The sequence below is a fragment of the Hibiscus syriacus genome, unplaced genomic scaffold, assembly GCF_006381635.1.
Source record: "Hibiscus syriacus cultivar Baekdansim isolate YM2019G1 unplaced genomic scaffold, ASM638163v2 tig00111715_pilon, whole genome shotgun sequence".
NCBI classification, from domain to species: domain Eukaryota; kingdom Viridiplantae; phylum Streptophyta; class Magnoliopsida; order Malvales; family Malvaceae; genus Hibiscus; species Hibiscus syriacus.
This window is the reverse complement of record NW_024063160.1, coordinates 561,193-580,338: the sequence shown is the minus strand read 5'-3', so window position 1 is coordinate 580,338 and position 19,146 is coordinate 561,193. Positions and strand designations below refer to the sequence as shown.

Here is a 19,146-nt window from a genome sequence, read left to right as displayed (position 1 = left end):
TAACCCAACCCTATTCATTATAATTTAAATCCATTTAAGTTTATGAAGTTGAAATTGAAAATTTCAGTTAATTTAAATAAACAAAAACAACAAGATAATCTATGTAACTACACTAAGCGTACAATTATGTTTATTTGAAAGCTTCGATCAAATAAAGATTGACAGTGAAGGTGTGACTTGCATAGGAAATCCGGATGATCTACATCATTTTGTATCCGGATCTAAAATAAATAAATGGTCACTCATGTTCTCAAGTAGAAGCCTGAGTATCTCGAGGAAAATGAAATGGCGGCATCAGAATGATTGGTCTGTTGAGCTACTCCAAAATTTCCACTTGATTAGGGGGCCACCGTTGGCTTTTTCGAATATTATGCATATACGGTTGCTTGAAACTCCATGTACAGCACACTTCATTTTCATTTACTGCATGGCTCCTGCTTATTCTAGCTGCGTTTGCATGTTTGTTATTAGTTTATTCATTTTCATGCTTGATGCTATCGGACAGACGATGCCTCAACTTCCACTGCCATTCTTATAAGTGTCGACCAATCAGGAAATGGAGACTATACTAGACGCCATTGATGCAGCTCCGGAAATTAGCTGACAGACAATGAGACAGGGATTTTCTTGACAAAAAACACGATTGAAGGTAAGAGTTGGAGCAAACCTATGCCTACCCGTTTTAAGAAAGCTTCAGCTACCTTTTCCAACAATCCGACTACACGTTCTTCAAGAACATTAATTAAAATGTTACGTTTCGGTGCATATGTTTGTTTTTTACCTTATACTTAATATTTGTTTTTTTTAATCATCCTAGACTTAGTTATTTGTAGTTACATCAAAATAGAAGACCGTGAATTTCCCCTACAATCGTGAGTATTGAAAATGTTGATATTGATGATTTAGAACAATTACAAAGTAGCACAAGATATTTTCAAATTGGGAATAAAGAACCCATCACAGACAAATAAGACCAAAACGCGTGCATCAGCCTAACAATTGGCCCTTCTGTCTTCATTTTTCACATCAAGAGGAAACAAGGTTTTGACGTAAAGAACGAGTAAAAAGGTTAACTCCCCGGCAGAAAATGATGGAAAAGATGAGACCCCACTCATCTATATAAAACTCTTTTTCTCAAGATATTTGCTACGAGACATTACTTAGTTTTGGTCCAAGCAAGTGAAATGGGTTCCCTAATGGCAGGATGGGATTCACCCGTATCAGATTCTGAATCAGGTTAATAGCGGTAAATTCTTATCTGCTTTATCCAGCAGGCCGTAATGTTTCCATTTTGTTTTCCTTCCTGCTTAAAAATCTTTCAGCAATACTCCAAAGGAATCGATCGCTAACCAAGGAAGAGATCCAAGCTTACTGGAAATCAAAGAAGAAAACGGAGGAAGATCATCTAAAGGCTATTTATAGTCCATCAGATAGCAGCAACCAGCTGCAGGTACAGTTTTTTTAGTATTAAAGATTTAGACAAGCACAAAGTTTTAATGAAATAGTATATATCTTATTGTCATATCCAAAAAGGAAATTCGATTCGAGGAGAGCGGAGGTAAATTTATAAGATCAAGTTCCATGCCTTTACCTCGGGCAAAACAGGGTTTTCCAGACACGGAGAATATCATAGAGAAAAATGGGTGGTAGGTAGCTAACCTTAGTCCACTCATTAAGAGAAAAAAAATGTTGACAGCTTTTGTATAACGTAAAGTTTTTCCGTAGGTGGACGAAGAGCAATTGGGCGTTCTTGAATGAGCCTTCTGTTCCTGATGGCCCTACTAATAGTTACACATCGCAGTTCCACATTGCAAACCTTGCTGACAAAGATACTGGAATCAGTGCTTAATCTTTACCTCCTAAGCCTATCTTTTGTCAGCGTATCTAATGTATCCCTGTGTCCAACACACATTCAGACACATGTTTGGAAATAAGATTTGCTTTGCAAAATTGCAAGTTTTATCTCTTTTACCCTCTTCTCTATGCTCTCTGCGAATGACCATCCAGCTCAGTTGGTAGAGTACAAGGTTCTAAACCTTGAGGTCGTGGGATCAAGTCCCACGGAGGGCATTTCATAATTTGGAGGTCTCCTACGGAAGCTGCTCTCAACCTGGTGTTGGGGGCAGCCTACTATCTTACCTCCCCCTTACCCCATACATATGGGAAAAAAGGGACAGCCATTTCTATGCTCTCTGCGAATTTTTATCTGAAGGTAAAGAAGTAACTAGAAACACAAAAGGGAAGAAAAAAAGTGAAATGCATGGGTTGAAAAATAAGCCTATCAGGTTCTTTGTTTACTTTTCTAAAACATATTATCTCTTGTAATCTAATCATCAAAACATAAAACATCCGAACATGGAAGAGTCGCATTCAAGACAACAACAATTCTGTAACTGTGTTTTTTTAAGAGTATTCTTTTATGATAAGCTGTAAAATTACTTATTCTTCATTGCTCGTATTGCTTTCTAGTTTCTACCACAATAAAGAAGTAAAATGTAACGTCCTAAAGTCTCTGGTAGTTAGGGTCGGTTTCGGTTGATTTCCGGATTTCCAATAAAAATGAAGAAAATTTTCTAAAATTCATATTTTGGTTTTAAAAATATTTTGGAAAGGTTTTAAGTGATTTTAGATTATTATTTTTAATTATGGAAGTTTAATTAAATGATTTGGTGACTGAATTGAAAGAATTGGAAATTATAATTTCGATGATCATTTATAAATTTTCACAATGTCCAAAGTATATGAAGCAATTACACCAAGGCTTATGTTTAGAGTTTTCCCCTTCTAAATTAAAATGTTTTAATTTTCCCTTTTTATCATTTTTCCATCTAGATTCATTTTAATCTAAATTACATTTGTTTGTTTTCATTCACATGCTTTTCATTTCCTTCTTATTTTACATTTTAGTAACTACTTTTAACTTCCACCATTTTCTCTCATTTTTCTCTTAAACAAGCTGATCAATTCTTTCTTTTTTTCTTCTTGATTTCTAAAATTCACTCACCTCAATCTTGATTTTAGTTCTCAAGTTTCTATTCTTTTATCTTCTCTTCTTGTTTTTTAAGCTTGATCATAATGGAGTTTCATTGATGATCTTGATTTCAATCTACTTCCAGCAAGGTAAGGATATTTTCCTTGGTTTTCTTTCAAGCTTCGAGGGCAAGTGACTAAGTGTTAATGATTCTATTGAATTGTTGATTTAATTGAAATGATTTATAAGATTTCAATTGAATTTTCGGAGCTAATTAATGTGTTGATTTCTTCAATTGGTTTTGAGTTTTTCTTGATGAAATTGAGTTGTATTTGGCGTGATTATTATCATATTAAATCATTTTTTCGATTCAAATCATTTGGATATTGATTTCTTAACAATGTCGATTTTTTATATTTTAGGGAATCTGGAATTAGGTTTTTAGATGTTAATTTGTTCGATTATATCTGAGTTAGATGTTGATTATAGTTGTTGTTTATCAACTTTTAGAGTGGAGATTCGTAGGTTTTAGGTTGGAGCTTCCGGAGTGATGTTTCGATTAGGTTTGTGGATTATGTGTACCGTAGGTGTTCTTTGGTTGTTCAAGGTGAGGTTTTTCTGGCCGATTTGATGGAGTTATCATTCCATGGTTTTGACGTCATTTTGGGTACAGATTGGTTATGCGAGCATCGTGTGCACTTGGATTTCGAGTTGTCCTGGGCTATTCTAAAGACAGCGGACGATGTTGATTTAGTGGTTGTGGATGAGCGGTCGGAGTTTCTTTCTAATGTTGTGTCAGCTTTGGATGCAAGTAGGATGTTGGGCCGTGGCTGTGAGGCGTACTTGGCTTACGTACTTAATCCCGGTCGAAAAGTTGCATGTGTAGAATATTAGTACGGTTTGGGACTTTTCTGATGTGTTTCTAGAAGAGCTTCCGGGTTTGCCACTGGATCGAAAGGTCGTGTTTTGTATAAAGACTTATACTGATTTAGCCCTTGTGTTTACTACGCCCTATCGCATGGCACCTAAGGAGTTAAAGGAGTTGAAAGTGCAATTGCAAGAGTTATTGGATCGAGGTTCCATCCGTCTGAGTATTTCTCCATGTGGTGCTCTAGTTTTGTTTATAAAGAAAAATTATGATACAATGCGAATGTGCACTGATTATCGTCAATTGAACAAGTTGATGACCAAGAATCGGTATCCTTTTTCAAGTATTGATGACTTGTTTGACTAGTTTAGGGGTACCAAGGTGTTTTTCAAAGATAGACTTTCGTTCTGGGTACTATTGGTTAAAGGTTAGTGAACCGGATGTGATGAAGATAGCTTTTCAAACGCGTTATGGTCATTACGAGTTCTTGGTGATACGTTTGGGTTAACTAATGCTCCAGCTGCTTTTATGGACTTGACGAATCGTGTGTTTCACCCGTATCTCTATCATTTGGGTTAACCGATTTCAGAATTCTTTTGCACCAATAATATGGCAGAGTATGAAGCTTTTGTTATGGGTTTAAGAGAAGCTTTGGGAAGGGAAATTAAAGTGCTCAAGATATATGAAGATTTCTCGTTGGTGGTTTATCAGCTGTGAGGTGAGTGAGAGACAAAGGATCCGAAATTACTTGAATATCGAAACTTGATCCTTGAATTAATCAAAGAGTTTAAAGTCACATTCACTTATCTTTCTAGATAAGAGAATCAGATGGATGATGCTTTGGCCACCTTGGTTGCAATGTTTCAGGCAATTAAAATAGAGGATATGATTCCAATCTTGATGCAAGTGTATAAGATCCCGATACACTGTTACAGTCTGGAAGAAGAGGCAGATGGTCGTCCATGATACCATGATATTTTACAGTACATCAAATATCAGACCTACTCACAGCAAGCATCTGAGATAGAAAAAAGAATAATTAGAAGGATGGCTGCAGGATATATTCTTAATGGGAAAATTATGTATAAAAGAGGTAGAGATCAGGTTTTAATGAGATGTGTCGATGCTAGAGGGACAAAACCTATTATTGAAGAAGTGTATGGTGGAATATATGGAACACATGCAACTGGCCTTTCTATGGCTAGAAAAATCATGAGATATGGATATTATTGGTCCGCCATGGAGACAGATTGCATAGAATATGCTAAAAGATGTCGTAAGTGTCAGATCTACGCCGATAAGATTCATGCACCTTTTTTGTCGTTGAAAGTAATGACTGCACTATGACCATTCTCAATTTGGGGCATGGATGTCATTGGGGCAATTTTTCCAAATGCTTCAAATTGTCATCGCTTCATTCTGGTGGCTATCGATTATTTCATTAAGTGGGTAGAGGATGATTCCTATGCCAGTATCACGAGATCAACAATTTGCAAGTTTATCAAGAAATAAATAATTTATCGATATGGGTTTCCAAAGAGAATTATTAAAAAAAATGCCACTAATCTGAATAATGAGATGATAACAGTTATGTGTACAGCTCAAAATAAAACACCATAATTTAGTTACCTACCGTCCGATGATGAATAGGGCAGTAGAGGCAACAAATAAGAATATAAAGAAGATAATGTCAAAAACTACTAATACTTATAAAGATTGGCATGAGAAGTTAGCATTCGCTTTGTTTGCATATCGTACTACAATACGAACTTCAACTGGGGTAACGCCATTTTCTTTGGTTAATGGGATGAAACAATATTGCCTATTGAAGTTGAAAGTTCGTCGCTTCGGATCTTGAAAGAAGTGGAGTTAGATGAGGTTGAGTGGGGTCAGGCTCGATATGATCAGTTGAACCTTATTGAGGAAAAGATATTGAAAACTATCTGTCATGGTTAGATGTACTAGAAGCGTATGATGTGAGTTCATAAAAAAGAAAGTTCATCTAAGGGAATTTTGATAGGGTGATCTAGTGCTAAAAACGATTTTGTTAATTCATAGAGACTTCCATGGGAAATGGATGCCTAATTGAGAAGGGCTATATGTCGTCAAAAAGACATTTTCCGGAGGAGCATCGATTTTGGAGAAATTGATAGAGAAGTGCTGAGAAATCCAATAAACTCAGATTCTATCAAGAGATATTATGCTTGAAGAAAATAAAATAAAATAAAATAAAATAAAAAATGAAAAGGAAAAGGAGGGTTCAAGTTGAAAATCCGCAAAGGGCATCTTAAAACCAAATGATAGATTTGAGTTTAAAACCCGAAAGGGCGGCTCAAATGCTTGTTGATATTAGGCATCCGACAATTTATACCCTCTCGAGAGTCTGATATTTTTGGAGAAGCTTCACGTCTGCAGGCATTTTGACAAAGTTTGAAGTCTTCTAAACACAGGCTTACATTAGTGCTCCATATTTGATTAGTGCATAAACCTTCCTACTAGTAATGGTTGGAAGCATTTGTACTTTAATTCTTGATTTTCTTTCCTTTCTAAGATTGCCATGACTTTGTAAAGTTATAAATTTTCATCAATGAATTGTGTTTCTTTTAATTCAAACTTTTATTTATATCATTTCTTTCATTTTTTAAGTATCTTTTGAGTAAGCCAACATGGTGAATATAAATCATAAGATTTCTTGGTATTACTTTGAGTTAATCTTCTTAGCAAAGGGAATCCAAAGTAGTTCGAGATTTTGACACTCGTGTTTAGTGATGAAGAGTGTACATTGGGCCTGTTAAATAAGGAGCTTTGAGAGCCTAAAATTTGGGATGGAGAAATCAAGTTTGACATTTCAATTCTCATTGGAGCAAATTTTCACCAAGTTAATATTATCTGGGGCATATAAGAAAGACCACAGTTTTAAAGAGAAATAAAAAGAAAAAGAAAATAAAGAAAAGATAAGATAAGGAAAATAGAATAAAAGAAAGAAAAGCAAAAATGGAAGAGAATGAAAAGAAAGTAAAGAAACATAAAGAAAAACCAAAGTGAAAACCCGAAAAGACACTTTGAGAAAAGTGAATCTAAAGTGAAAACTTGAAATGGCACTTTAGAGTGGATATGAGGAAAGAATCCAAAAGGAAAACATAGAACGAATTTGTTTCCGAACATGAGATGAATCCATGAGTTGGAACTTTGTAATGATCATGAAGATGAAGACAAAGCAAAGAAGAAGAGAAGAGACCCACGAGTCAGTGGAAATTGTGGTCCTAATGTAATTGACATAATGCATTATTGTTTAGGCATACAAATAGGAGCATGCGTGTTTATTCATTCATTTTAAACATGTTGACATTTTTATAGGGATGGTAAGATTTCAAATGAGATATTCCGCAGCAAAAACTGGAGTTCAATGAAGAACTCAACACATATGTATCATTACATTTTGCAGGAACTTATTGGGAGTTGAAGAAGTTCATATAGGAGAACATGTTCGATTTTGACATCCATTTCAGTGCTTTATTTAATCAAATACGGAGATGGATCAATAACAATATTTTGCTCGTCTTTCTCCGTATACCTTCTGCGAAGGATCGAGTAATATGCTGATTCAAGCACCGAAATAATGTTATGCTAATCCAACACCTTTTACGATGTGGGGTGCTTATCCTTCTCCACGTGTCCCTTAAAATGAATTTATGGTAATACGCAAATTCATTTTGTCTTTTTAAATGTTTTTCTTAAAATTGTTTTAAAAGATGTTTTTACGTATTCAACCTACCTAACCTAAAGGTCGATGGCAACTCCAAATTTATTTGATTTCAAAACCCATCATCATTTCATAAAATTCGATACAAAATTTTATCTTGTTAAAGAAAATGGTGTCGAAAATAGAAAGGTGGAGGCCGGAGACGCACACATTTTTATTTTTCTTGTAAGGCAGCGACTATTACCCTTCAAGATTTGTAGTTTATCTTGAGCTTCCTGTTGATGGAACGATTGTTATTGATATTGCCAATGGCTACTAGTACGGCTTGTGTGAGGAACTACTCGGAATTCCTCCAAACAATCGTGATTTGGATGGAGGGAATATCAATATCAAAATATTTGGACAACAATTTTATGCATCTACCCCAAAATGTTGCTCCAGTAATTAATGAGGTAATTTTTTAAAATTTATAATTTATAATTTTGATTTAGACCAACAATTTATAAGAGGATGTCTGATGTTGTTGCAATAATGGGCTTGGTTTCGAATGTCATTTTTACGCCTGATTCTAAAAGACCCGACCCCATTTCAATTTCCACTACTTCAGAAGTAATTAAAAATAAACTAGGTTTATATTTTTATATTATTATACATTTTTAATGTGAAAAATAATTATATTTTGTTATATGAATGATAAGTGGATTGGTACACTAATTCACACCCACCTACCAAAAAACTCTGCATGATTTTATATTGTTGATTGATAAGATGACAGACAAGGTAATAATTATAATCGATTTCATTTTTAAATTTAAAAATCATTTTTTAATTCGAGTTTATCTAACTTAGTTAAAAAAATATAGTTCTTGTGGACGTAGTACAATGATGATGTTATTACATCTTGTACACCTGATGAATTAGGTATCACTTGTATAAACAGGCCCCCCACATTTGTTTTTCCTCACATTCTCTTTGAGTTATTCAAAATGATGTATACGTGGGTAAAATTTTTTGTGGTTTCGAACTTTATTTTTGGGTCTTTCGACTCTGACTCCGACGATTGGGATTCAAGCTCGTCTTCATATAAGGAGGCGTGGGTAAATGAGTGACAAGCGTCGAATTTGTCAAATGAAAATAATTCCTAATTCTCAAATAAATAAAATAAAATAAAATAGAGAAATATGGTCGATCCACAAAGACTAAGGAAATTTGATAATGTTGTTTATCGGATTGATTCAACTGCAAGAAAATAAAAATGGAGATTTAAAATTAATGAAAATAAATGAATAAATAAATAAATAAATATTGAATAAAAATAATAATGAGAAAATAAATAAAGTAGAAGAATATAATAAAGATGATATAGCCTCAGGTTTTGCTTAGCCTCAATTTCGATCGATCATCAAAATAAAATTTTCCCTTCGTGATGTATTACGGTTATAGCCAACAAGGCACAACCCCTGCAGCTAACTCTTCTCTCTGGTTAATCAAAATTTCCAAGTTTATCTTCGAAATCTGATCTTTCTTGGTCTAGCCACATCTATCGCCGTTAGATCCAAAATAACTTTAAATTCTTAAAAAGCCCGACTCAAGTTATAGCGTATCATCAAGAATTGAACTCGGTCTTGATTCCCCTTAACAGATCGCCACTAAGTTTGTTCACAAGAAACCAAATTATGACCAATCGACTCGAGTTCCAAACTTCAAGTAAAAAAGTATTCAAATCAACATGCACCTTTTGAGTTGAAGATGTAATAACTTTTAAGAGAATGACCGATTGCCACTCTCAGTTTCTAGAGAATCAAGAATAAGATCTGAAGGTATGAAGATCAAGATTCAATTCTCACGAATGGAATTGAGTTTCGCAAAAACCTTTGGCTAAGTAGAAGTTTAACCAAATATGGATTGGATCATGCTTAGCATTGTGAAAAGAAAATAATGAAAGAAAATAAAGCTGGAGATGAAAGAAAAGTATAACTTCAATAAATAACCAAGGAATATAAATTCCAATCTACATTTCAACTGTTGATTCTAAGGGGTATTTATAACCCGATAGTTCTAAGTAAATAAAATAATTAATTCCTAAAACAATAAAATAAACAAATCCTAATAAGAGTTCTAATAAAATAACTAATTATTAAATAAAATAATAATAGAGGAATCAAACTAAAAATCCTAAACTAAAAAAGGTTTATCACAAAAGATAAATATTTAAGTCTTCTGGTTGAAATTTTCTTTTTCTTCTGGATAACTTTGTCCCAAGTAAATTCCAAATTAAATATTCAAGGATGTTCATTTTATCTTCTATAAGATGTGGAATGGATCGTCAAAACTACTAGTTTTTAGGCTAATTAATCCAATGAAGTTCTGTCCAAAATAAGCTCAAAATAAAGATAAAACAGTAATATCCAAGCGATAAATGAGAGGTAAATAATAATAAAAATATGTAATATTAAACTCTCATCAATGAGACAATAAAGTCTATAGTTGAGTATCATAAGAGTAAACTTGAAGAATATAATAAATGGAAATGGAGAAGAAGAAGAATCAGTATAAGACTTGCCAACCTGACATAGCGAACGAAGTCGAGAGGGGAATGGAAAAATATGAAAAATAAGAATTAAAAATGTGACAAATGTGCAATTTGTGATTATAGTAAAAAAATAGTATATGAAAAATGTAGTTTGGTTCGATGCATAAATATTTTGGGAACCATCATATTTTATGAAATTTATTGAAATACTAATTTATAAAAAAAAAAAAGAAATACACGAAGTTCTAGTTAGTTGAAATTAATAGAAGAGGAATCTTTGAAGACGTCGCGTTCTACAAAACGTGAGGTCCCTGCCAGGTCAGGAATCTCAATGGAAAAAAACGTTTTGCAGGGCATAAGGTCCTTGCTTATATAAGGCATCCTCTTCTGGTGGCATTCTAAATTTTAACGCGGGGTCTCTACTTATAAGTGGCTCCTCTTTTTATGGCATGACTTGACATGAAACTTAGAGATCCTTATGCTAATATTGGTATTACAAGCTATATCCCCCGAAGATGACGCCTTTTATAAGGACATCGTCTTTTGAGTTTCTTTTTAAGGTCATTAGTAAATCTTTCACATTTCTTACATCAAACATGGCATTTTCGAGAAACTTTTTGTTTCATCAAAACTGTCTTTCACATGAACCTTCTTCAACACGAGTAATCTGACCTTCTCGAGAAACTTATTATTTCTAAAAAGGCATCCTCTTCTAGTGGTGTCCCCTTCTTCCATCAAACCAACCATTAATCCAAGAAAAAGGTGTTTGATGTTGTTACAATCGTGGGCGTGGTTTCTAAATTCTATTTTTATGCCCGATTCACTCTCCATCAAACCCGATTAGTCTTATCAAACTTCTTCAATATGAGTAACCTGGCCTTCTCGAGAAACTTATCGTTTCTAAAAGACATCCTCTTCTGGTGACGTCATTTTCTTCCATCAAACTAGTCGTTAATTCGAACATAAATATCATTTAAAGGTGTTTACTATTGTTGCAGTCATGGGTATGGTTTCTAAATTCCGTTTTTATTCCCGATTCTCTCTCCATCAAGCTCATCGATCTTATGAACCTTCTTCAAGATGAGTAACTTGACCTTCTCGAGAAACTTATCGTTTCTAAAAGGTATCCTCTTTGGTGGCATCCTCTTTTTATCACTTGTTACGTTAATATGACAAATGACACATCTCTACTCGAGAACCCAGGGTTTCTCTTATACATGGAATTTGGAAAACTTTTCAGAAAACTTTGCATTCCATCAAACTCACATATCTCATGAACCTTCTTATCGTTTTTAAAAAGGTATCCTCTTCTGTTGGTATCCTCTTGTGGTGCGCTAATCTGACAAATGACACACCTCCATTCGAAAACCTAGGGCTTCCCTCGTACATGGAAGATTCGGGAAACTTCTCGTTCTATCAAAACTAGGATCAAACACATCAGAAACAACGCTTTAATTACAATTTATGTATCATAATTATGTAATTGTATTTTCTAATATTGAAATTTATGTTATTTAATTTCTTGTATTATATTTATCGTTATGTTATTTTATGATATTTTAATTATGTGATTATGATTTACCTTGATGAGAATTTAGTCGAATATAAAGAAAGAACGAAGAGCCGAAATTATGTATTACTTTTGTAAATAACAAAATGTATTCCTTAGTTTTCAATTTCTTTTGGTTTCTTGAACCATTTTGAATGCGATTTTTATACCACTTAGAATGTCTCATATGTGTCGATACTAGTCTCAATTAAAACATAGGTAATAATATTACGCCTTTAATCTTATAACTTACAAAAATATTCATAGTAACTTCTGAAAATTCTCTGAACATGAGTGTTGGCTTTTTTTCGAAAAAACCAAACTTTGGAACCATTTTGAACGCGATTTTTACCCCTCTTATAATGTCTCGTATGTGCTAATATTACCCTCAATTAAAAGATAAATTACAATACTACGCATCTAATCTTATAAATTACAAAAAAAATCATATTAATTACCCAAAAAACCCTTGAATATGTCTATAAAACCATTTTAACTTTTTCTTAATGCACAAAACAAGCTTTGGAATCTTTTTCAACACGATTTTTAACTCATTTACAATATCACGTATGTGTCAATATTGGTCTTAACTGAAAGATAAATTTTAATATTACGCTTCTAATCTTATAAATTACCAAATTTTTAGATTAACTACCCGAAAATATCCCTCGAGCATGCCTATAAACACTTGTTGTATGGGCTGGAAATGTATATACCTCGCGTTCTGTAGAACTTGAAGTGTCTTAAAAAATACACGAGATAAATTGATGAAGCGATTTAATATCTCGTGTATCTTACGTTTGGTATAACGCGAGGCCGTTTAACCTAATATTAAATTTTATTCTCTGAAAAATGTTTTCACGTTGTAGGAGTCTTACGACCTATAGAACACGAGGATTTTATACGCATTTTATATGACGCAAGGTAATCCTACTATGCAATTTGGGATATTTTTTCAATTAATACTTTTGTAGTTTTTTTGTCTAATAAATGAATTTTGAGGGTTATTTAATAAAAATGCCTGATAACAAAGTAGTAAATTTTTAAGGGAGGGCAAGAACCAAGCCGCTATGCCAATGGCCCACCTTCCAAAAAATGAACAGCAGCAAGATTCTGAGCTCATAAATCATCCCGCTTTCCAATGATCCAAAAATGACAAAATAAACAGTATACTTAGACTAATTAGAGATTTGAACTTTTGGTTATGAGTTATCTGCATGAAACTACTTTCACCTAAATCTCCACACCATCAGTAGACATAAGTAGAAGAAAGTCTGTAATGTAGTCATGATTATCAATAATCCATACTTGTTTTTCAGAATGGTCCATCATGTGCTTGAGTTTCTATGCAACCGTGATAAATGTTCCAAAGTAACTGATTTCTAAACCAAAAGAGAAGTTATGTAAGGCAGTGGAAATTATTGAATTCCACACCTTTTTACAAGTTAAGGAGTCAAGTTGAAGACAAACGTGGATACCATTCGTATTACCCGACAAACCCCAAGAATACTTAGGTGTCTGAATCATGATTCAGAATCTACACCGTTGTTGGGGCCGAAAGGCCAGTTTTTGTATATATAAATAGAAATAAAAAAGGTAAGGTTTTTTTTTTCCTGAGGATAATAATAAAGAGGACTTAAATAGGCCGAAAGGGGGAGCATATCGCGGACTTTCCACATCTGCCTGCAGTGCGGCGTACGCATGTTTAGCCCTCTGCCTATATAATAATATAAGCTCTTTTCGAAATCAGAGTCTTCAAGGAGCCCGGGAAACTAGAAATAGTACTCGAGGTACAACCATGGGAGTAGAAACTTTGCTAAATAATGGGGAAGCTGGGGTTCAGCTTGAGCCCAATGCTCCTGTTATACTTGGACTCCAACCGGCCGCCCTCATCGATCACGTCGCTCGTGTCGATGGCTCCTTTCTCGACCAAATTCCCGGTGAACGTGGTGGTTCAATTCCAGTATGTTTCTATGTTTTTTTGTTACTTTTTATTCATTTTTCTTTCTTTTGTTACCTTATAATTATCTGGGTTTCTGACTGGCGGAAAAGATTTGACTGCTTTGAATTGCTCGCGTTCTTCTCATAATTTCGAATCCCAATGTGATGGGTCTTTTTTTATACTTTTTTTATTGGTTCAAGCTTGCGCAATTTCTTGTTGCTATTTTTGTTTATTCCTGCCATTTTACATCATTGATTTCCATACCGAGTATTTCCCCTGACAAAAGTAATTACTTTCAACCTTGGAACTGAAATATTTGTTTTCTTGGTTGATGAGTATGGGAATAATCATGCATTTTAGTTGGAACTTGGAACGAGGTTCTGTTGTTATTGAAGGCTATCATTGTGTAGGTGGCGATTGAAGAGCTTGAGCACATATTAATGGAGCTGAATAGACACATCCTTGCGTCAGCTGATGGTCCATCTCCTATGAAGACTATGGCTGGGGGGAGTGTTGCAAATACTATTCGAGGACTTAGCTCAGGCTTTGGGGTTAACTGTGGGATGATTGGGGCCTATGGGGATGATGAGCAAGGTCAATTGTTTGCAAGTAATATGAACATTAGTGGGGTTAATACTTCAAGATTGAGAAAGAAGAAAGGAACTACTGCTCAGGTGATCATTCTGAATGCAATTTCTGTGAAATTGAATTGTGCTTTAAATGGATAAGTGTTAACTGTTATGGTTCAGTGTATATGCCTAGTTGATGCATTCGGCAACCGAACAATGCGACCTTGCCTATCGTCTGCTGTAAGAGTTCAGGTGAATGTTACAATCCCCCTTTTTTCATATTTAGTTATCTTTCTTGATTTTAAGGATATATGTCTGCTTCTTTCTGAATACAAACATACAATCAATTTTTATTCCCCTTTTTCTTTTCAGGGGGATGAATTGACCAAATGGGATTTTAGTGGTTCCAAGGTGAGTATTATTTTATAAAATTAAAACAAGGAACCTCGATTATTAATGGTTTGATCGTGGAACATTCAATTTAATGGCTTTTCTATCATTGCAGTGGTTGGTGGTGAGATATGGCGCATTCAATTTGGAAGTCAATCAAGCAGCTATAAGAATTGCCAAACAACATGGTGTTTCTGTTTCGTTGGATTTGGCCAGTTTTGAGGTAATTAATGACTATGTTTTACTGAAGGCTAAATGTAATGTTATGCATAAGGTGAAATAGCCGGTCTATGTTAGTATGTAAGCAAAACAGATTCTCTACTTGGATATTTTGATAGTGATCATGGTAGAAAAATCTACTGAGGTGGTGGTATATCATCTCTGATTGGCATCTTAATTCTCCTCAATTCACAATTCTTCTTTGTTGTTGTTTTCAATAATCAAAGCTTTCAGGTTCTGCATATTTTAATCTCATAAAGCCTGTGACTTTTATCAGATGGTTCGGAATTTTAGAGAATCTCTTCAACAGTTACTGGAATCAGGGGATATAGATCTCTGTTTTGCCAATGAGGACGAAGCAATTGAATTGCTGAGGTGACCGTCTTTTATTTTCTTAGTAATGAATGGAGTCCTTTACATTCAGGGTGTCAGAAATTGATGCATAAACCGCATGTGGTAGCTGCTGATACCTTTTTTCCTGTTTTACTTCTTTAGGAGTGAACAAAATGCTCATCCTGAAGCTGCACTGGAATATCTGTCCAAGTATTGCCGATGGGCTGTGGTTACATTAGGGTCCAATGGATGCATCGCAAAACATGGACAAGAGGTTCATTTTTTTCATCACTTCAGATACAAGTTCTTACTGTTTGAGATACTATCATCCTATCAATGCCTGCATTCAAGGATGCGTTGTGCTGTGACAGTTACCATTCAGAACTCAGAAAATATGATCAAAATATGCCCTTCTTATAGTGTCTTTGTTGATTCTTGTATGGCAGATTGTTCGAGTTCCAGCTATAGGGGAGACAAAAGCTATTGATGCCACAGGAGCTGGGGACCTATTTGCTAGTGGTTTCTTATATGGATTGGTGAAGGGATTATCCCTTGAGGAATGTTGCAAGGTAGGCTCATGTAGTGGTGGATCAGTGATTCGTTCCCTTGGGGGTGAGGTAACCCCAGAGAATTGGCAATGGATGTACAAGCAGATGCAGATGAAGGGCCTCTCACTTCCTGATATTCGGAACTGAACGTCTTCATAACATAAGAACCTTTTGACTTGCATTGCTATGGTTTTATTTTCTGAAAGCGAAAGGGCAGATTTAGTTGCATTTTGGGGGCTTGATTGACTTGTTCACACGACTCGTATTTATCAACATAAATATTCAATGTTGAGTCATCATTGAATTATTTCTGCAGGAACTCTGTAAGGGCTTCAATCATTATATCGAGTGTTAGTGGAGGAAAAGTCTTATGTTACCTCATAAAATTGTCATTTCGAGCATGAATCATCAAACAACTACCAAATTATTAGTGCTAAATATCTCAAACAGGAAATTCAATCCTATTAGCCCACACACTCCACCTCGGTCTTTCATTGAAAAAAGCAAGTTGAAAGCATTCATCGTGATCAAATGTGTCATAACGCCTCCCTCGGAGATCCGTTAGACTTAAAAGATTTTAATTTCGAGGAAGGCAATGAAATATAAAAGATGATAACACATTATTGACACTAGCAATGTACATATACTGAAATAGGATTGTTATCACTACACAAGATAGTAAAAAAATTTAAGTTTCGAACCCGTAAACTCGTGAAAAGAAGTCAAACTCACAAAAGTTTTGTGTCTAGGATGAATATGGAGTTCCAGAAGTAACTAACATGGCGTAATTGGCTTTCTTTTTCTAAATGCAGCAATTATAACCCAAGAAAATGAAGCATTATAGCATTCTGTGCATGCATACGATTTTCTGCCTGTGGAAAGACGATGGAGTTTGGAGCCTCAATAACACCGTCAGTCACTTCTACTCCTCTTTCAGCAGGCAAACAATGCATGAAATAAGCTTTTGGGCCTGCTATTTATCATGAGAGCATCATCAACCTGAATCCGAATATGCAAATCAATCAAGACAGGCACATGGTTGAGATTGATCAAACAAGGGAAGAAAACTGATAAGCACAAAACATAATGATGGAAATTAGGTTTAGAATGTCACACAGCTGATCAGGTTTCAATCCACAGCAACTGAACTATGTATAATGTATAATGCACATTGTACGTGCAACACAAATCTAATTAAAACTCACAAGACACCATTCATAATTCAAGCAGATATTTCTAATTATATGTTTTAATAATATTAAAGATAAAGGATTTTACCATCTAAGATGGCATTGTCAAACCAATTATATTGGCATCCCAGGAATAGCAGTATAAACTAAATGAGTTTGCCTATTACCCCGTGTTTATATGATGATATCAATATCTAAAAAGAAGAAACTGAGCTAAAGAGACCTGAAATCCCTGAAAAACTTGACGACAATATGCAGCCTCTTCCTTTTGTCCCATGCTAGCCCACACATCTGAATACACGACATCAGCATCTTTAACTGCTTCCTTAGGATCATTTGTAATCTCAATCTTGCTGATCCCAGCTTTCTGTGCCTTATCAACAGTCTCTTTATCTGGCTCAAAACCTTTAGGGCAGACACAGACAAAGTGGAAAGGAACAACTGAAGCCGGCAACAGCTAAGAGTGCACAATGTTGTTGTTTCCATCCCCAACATAGACAACCTGGAATTTGCATTCGCATCAAACCAAAGTTATATCGTACAGCCAATTTGAGATTCGCAATATAGAACATAACAAAGAAGGTGCAATGGAAAGAAAAGACACCTTTGTTCCTTCCAACCGACCAATATGTTCAATAATCGTGACTGCATCTGCCATTATTTGACAAGGGTGGTTGTAATCTGTCAAGCCATTAATGACAGATACGCTGGAATATTTAGCCAAATCAAGAATGTCCTGCAACCAAACAGATAATGAACTGCATCTTTAAGCATAAAATTAACCCATACAAGAAGATGCATCAAATACAAAGCATGTGAATCTTTTAAAGCAATCATCTGTTCCCAATGTTTCATTTAAGCAACAAAAAACATACATATAATAACTCCAGAAAAAAACTCACTAATCAGTATCATACCTGATGAGCAAAGACACGTGCCATAATAATGTCATTATAGAGAGATAAAACCCGAGCAACATCGCGAGCTTCTTCACATTTACCCATCTGGATATCATCTGGTCCCAAATACATAGCATGACCTCCAGCAAGAAAAAACCAGTCTCAAATGACACCCTCGTCCTCATTGATGGCTTTGCAAAAATCATAGCCATGGACTTCCCCTTAAATGGAGTGAAGGACCTATCTCCAAATTTCAGCTGTGCCTTTACCTCTGCAGCCCTATCTAAGATCTTCAATATCGTGGCTTTCTCAAAGTCGCTAAGATGCAAAAAATCCTTCTCCTCCCCTTTTGCTGCAAAATAACAAGCAAAAATGAGAAGTACAAATGTACAATAACTCTGTAAAGCTTAGCAAGTTGTCCATTCAAAATACTGAGCAGAACTTTTGCAAAAGCTTCTGCTACATTTAGTATTTGATTAATTTTATATTATAAATGCTGCACAAAATTTTGAACCGATAGTAACCAACGAGCAAAAAACAAAACAAAAATTTTAAACTTCAATTATATATAAGCATGTAAAACCTACATTACATGGAAAGAAAAAAATTTGTGCTAAACGTTTCGATTATTAGACCATGACCAAGTAAAAAGCAAACAGTAACACTAACTCCAAGAACAGTAATCAAATTAACTTCCCAGATGAATTGTGAAGTTATTTCAATAATTAATGAGGGCAGAAAACAGGAACTAACAGCCACGGAATTCAGAGACAATAAAGCTCCTATTATTGTCCTGCTCAGCTGGGAATATATGATTATATTCCATTTTTTTCTCCTCTGGCTGGAGATTTCATTTCAACTGCTCTAACCGAAATATATTAAGGGTTTCGTTTCAACTTTTAAATTTTTATATAATTTAATTTAATTTTTTTTTGTTTTTATGATGATATTTTATAAATTTATCTCCCTTGATATAAAACTTTCCATTCCTTTGACTGCAACCTTTCTTTTACATTCATTTCCTTGTATCTTTCAGCTTCTGCAAAGTTTGGTTAGAGCTTGTAAGTTGGATTCGTTCTTCATGTTTATAGCCTAGTTTTGCAACCTTTTTTTCTGTCAATTTTATCTTATTCTACGCGTTAATCAATACCCAAAGATTCAACGATGAAAGGCAAACAGTTTAAAAACTAAAAAAGGCTATGAAATTCATCAAAAGAACAAAAAAAGGTGGCCCTGGTGGGTGTCTTGCTTCATGAATACCCAATCATAAACATTTCACTGTTATTCTGATTAAGATAACGTTTGTTTGCACTAGTTTAATAGAAAAGCACTTTTATACCTACATAATGGAGTAACAAATTAGAGTGATGGATTAATTTATTAGCAAAAGCTTTAAATCTTCCACTGGAAACTAAACAGTTTTGTCCTAATT

The 19,146-nt window shown here is 34.6% G+C and overlaps 2 protein-coding genes and 1 pseudogene across 3 annotated transcripts; 2 read left to right on the top strand and 1 right to left on the bottom strand.

Annotated features, from left to right (window-relative positions):
* Positions 1-345: 345 nt before the first annotated feature.
* Positions 346-15,881, top strand: LOC120168137 (uncharacterized sugar kinase slr0537-like). Of its 2 annotated transcripts, XM_039176966.1 has the most exons (10): positions 346-351; positions 1,105-1,108; positions 13,417-13,587; positions 13,977-14,240; positions 14,316-14,387; positions 14,508-14,546; positions 14,641-14,748; positions 15,022-15,119; positions 15,240-15,351; positions 15,524-15,881. In XM_039176966.1, the coding sequence occupies exons 3-10, from the start codon at positions 13,423-13,425 to the stop codon at positions 15,770-15,772; spliced, it is 1,107 nt and encodes a 368-aa protein (XP_039032897.1). In that variant the 5' UTR covers positions 346-351; positions 1,105-1,108; positions 13,417-13,422; the 3' UTR covers positions 15,773-15,881. The 2 variants fall into 2 exon arrangements, with proteins under 2 accessions (XP_039032897.1, XP_039032896.1); XM_039176965.1 differs by lacking the exons at positions 346-351; positions 1,105-1,108 and having other exon boundaries at positions 13,256-13,587.
* On the top strand, positions 1,185-1,849 carry LOC120168179. Its single transcript, XM_039176985.1, has 4 exons — positions 1,185-1,236; positions 1,323-1,450; positions 1,534-1,646; positions 1,726-1,849. Exons 1-4 carry the CDS (start codon positions 1,185-1,187, stop codon positions 1,847-1,849), a joined length of 417 nt encoding a protein of 138 aa, XP_039032916.1.
* A 528-nt stretch (positions 15,882-16,409) lies between the features above and the next one.
* On the bottom strand, positions 16,410-18,540 carry LOC120168178 (annotated as a pseudogene).
* Between the last annotated feature and the right edge of the window lie 606 nt (positions 18,541-19,146).

What these genes read in the sequence shown, in the direction of transcription:
- LOC120168137 (XM_039176966.1), top strand. Translation starts at nt 13,423, where the DNA reads ATGGGAGTAGAAACTTTGCTAAATAATGGGGAAGCTGGGGTTCAGCTT. An exon ending in AACGTGGTGGTTCAATTCCA is followed by an intron (nt 13,588 to 13,976) that starts GTATGTTTCTAT and finishes ATCATTGTGTAG; the next exon opens with GTGGCGATTGAAGAGCTTGA. An exon ending in AGAAAGGAACTACTGCTCAG is followed by an intron (nt 14,241 to 14,315) that starts GTGATCATTCTG and finishes GTTATGGTTCAG; the next exon opens with TGTATATGCCTAGTTGATGC.
- LOC120168179 (XM_039176985.1), top strand. Translation starts at nt 1,185, where the DNA reads ATGGGTTCCCTAATGGCAGGATGGGATTCACCCGTATCAGATTCTGAA. An exon ending in ATAGCAGCAACCAGCTGCAG is followed by an intron (nt 1,451 to 1,533) that starts GTACAGTTTTTT and finishes ATATCCAAAAAG; the next exon opens with GAAATTCGATTCGAGGAGAG. An exon ending in ATCATAGAGAAAAATGGGTG is followed by an intron (nt 1,647 to 1,725) that starts GTAGGTAGCTAA and finishes GTTTTTCCGTAG; the next exon opens with GTGGACGAAGAGCAATTGGG.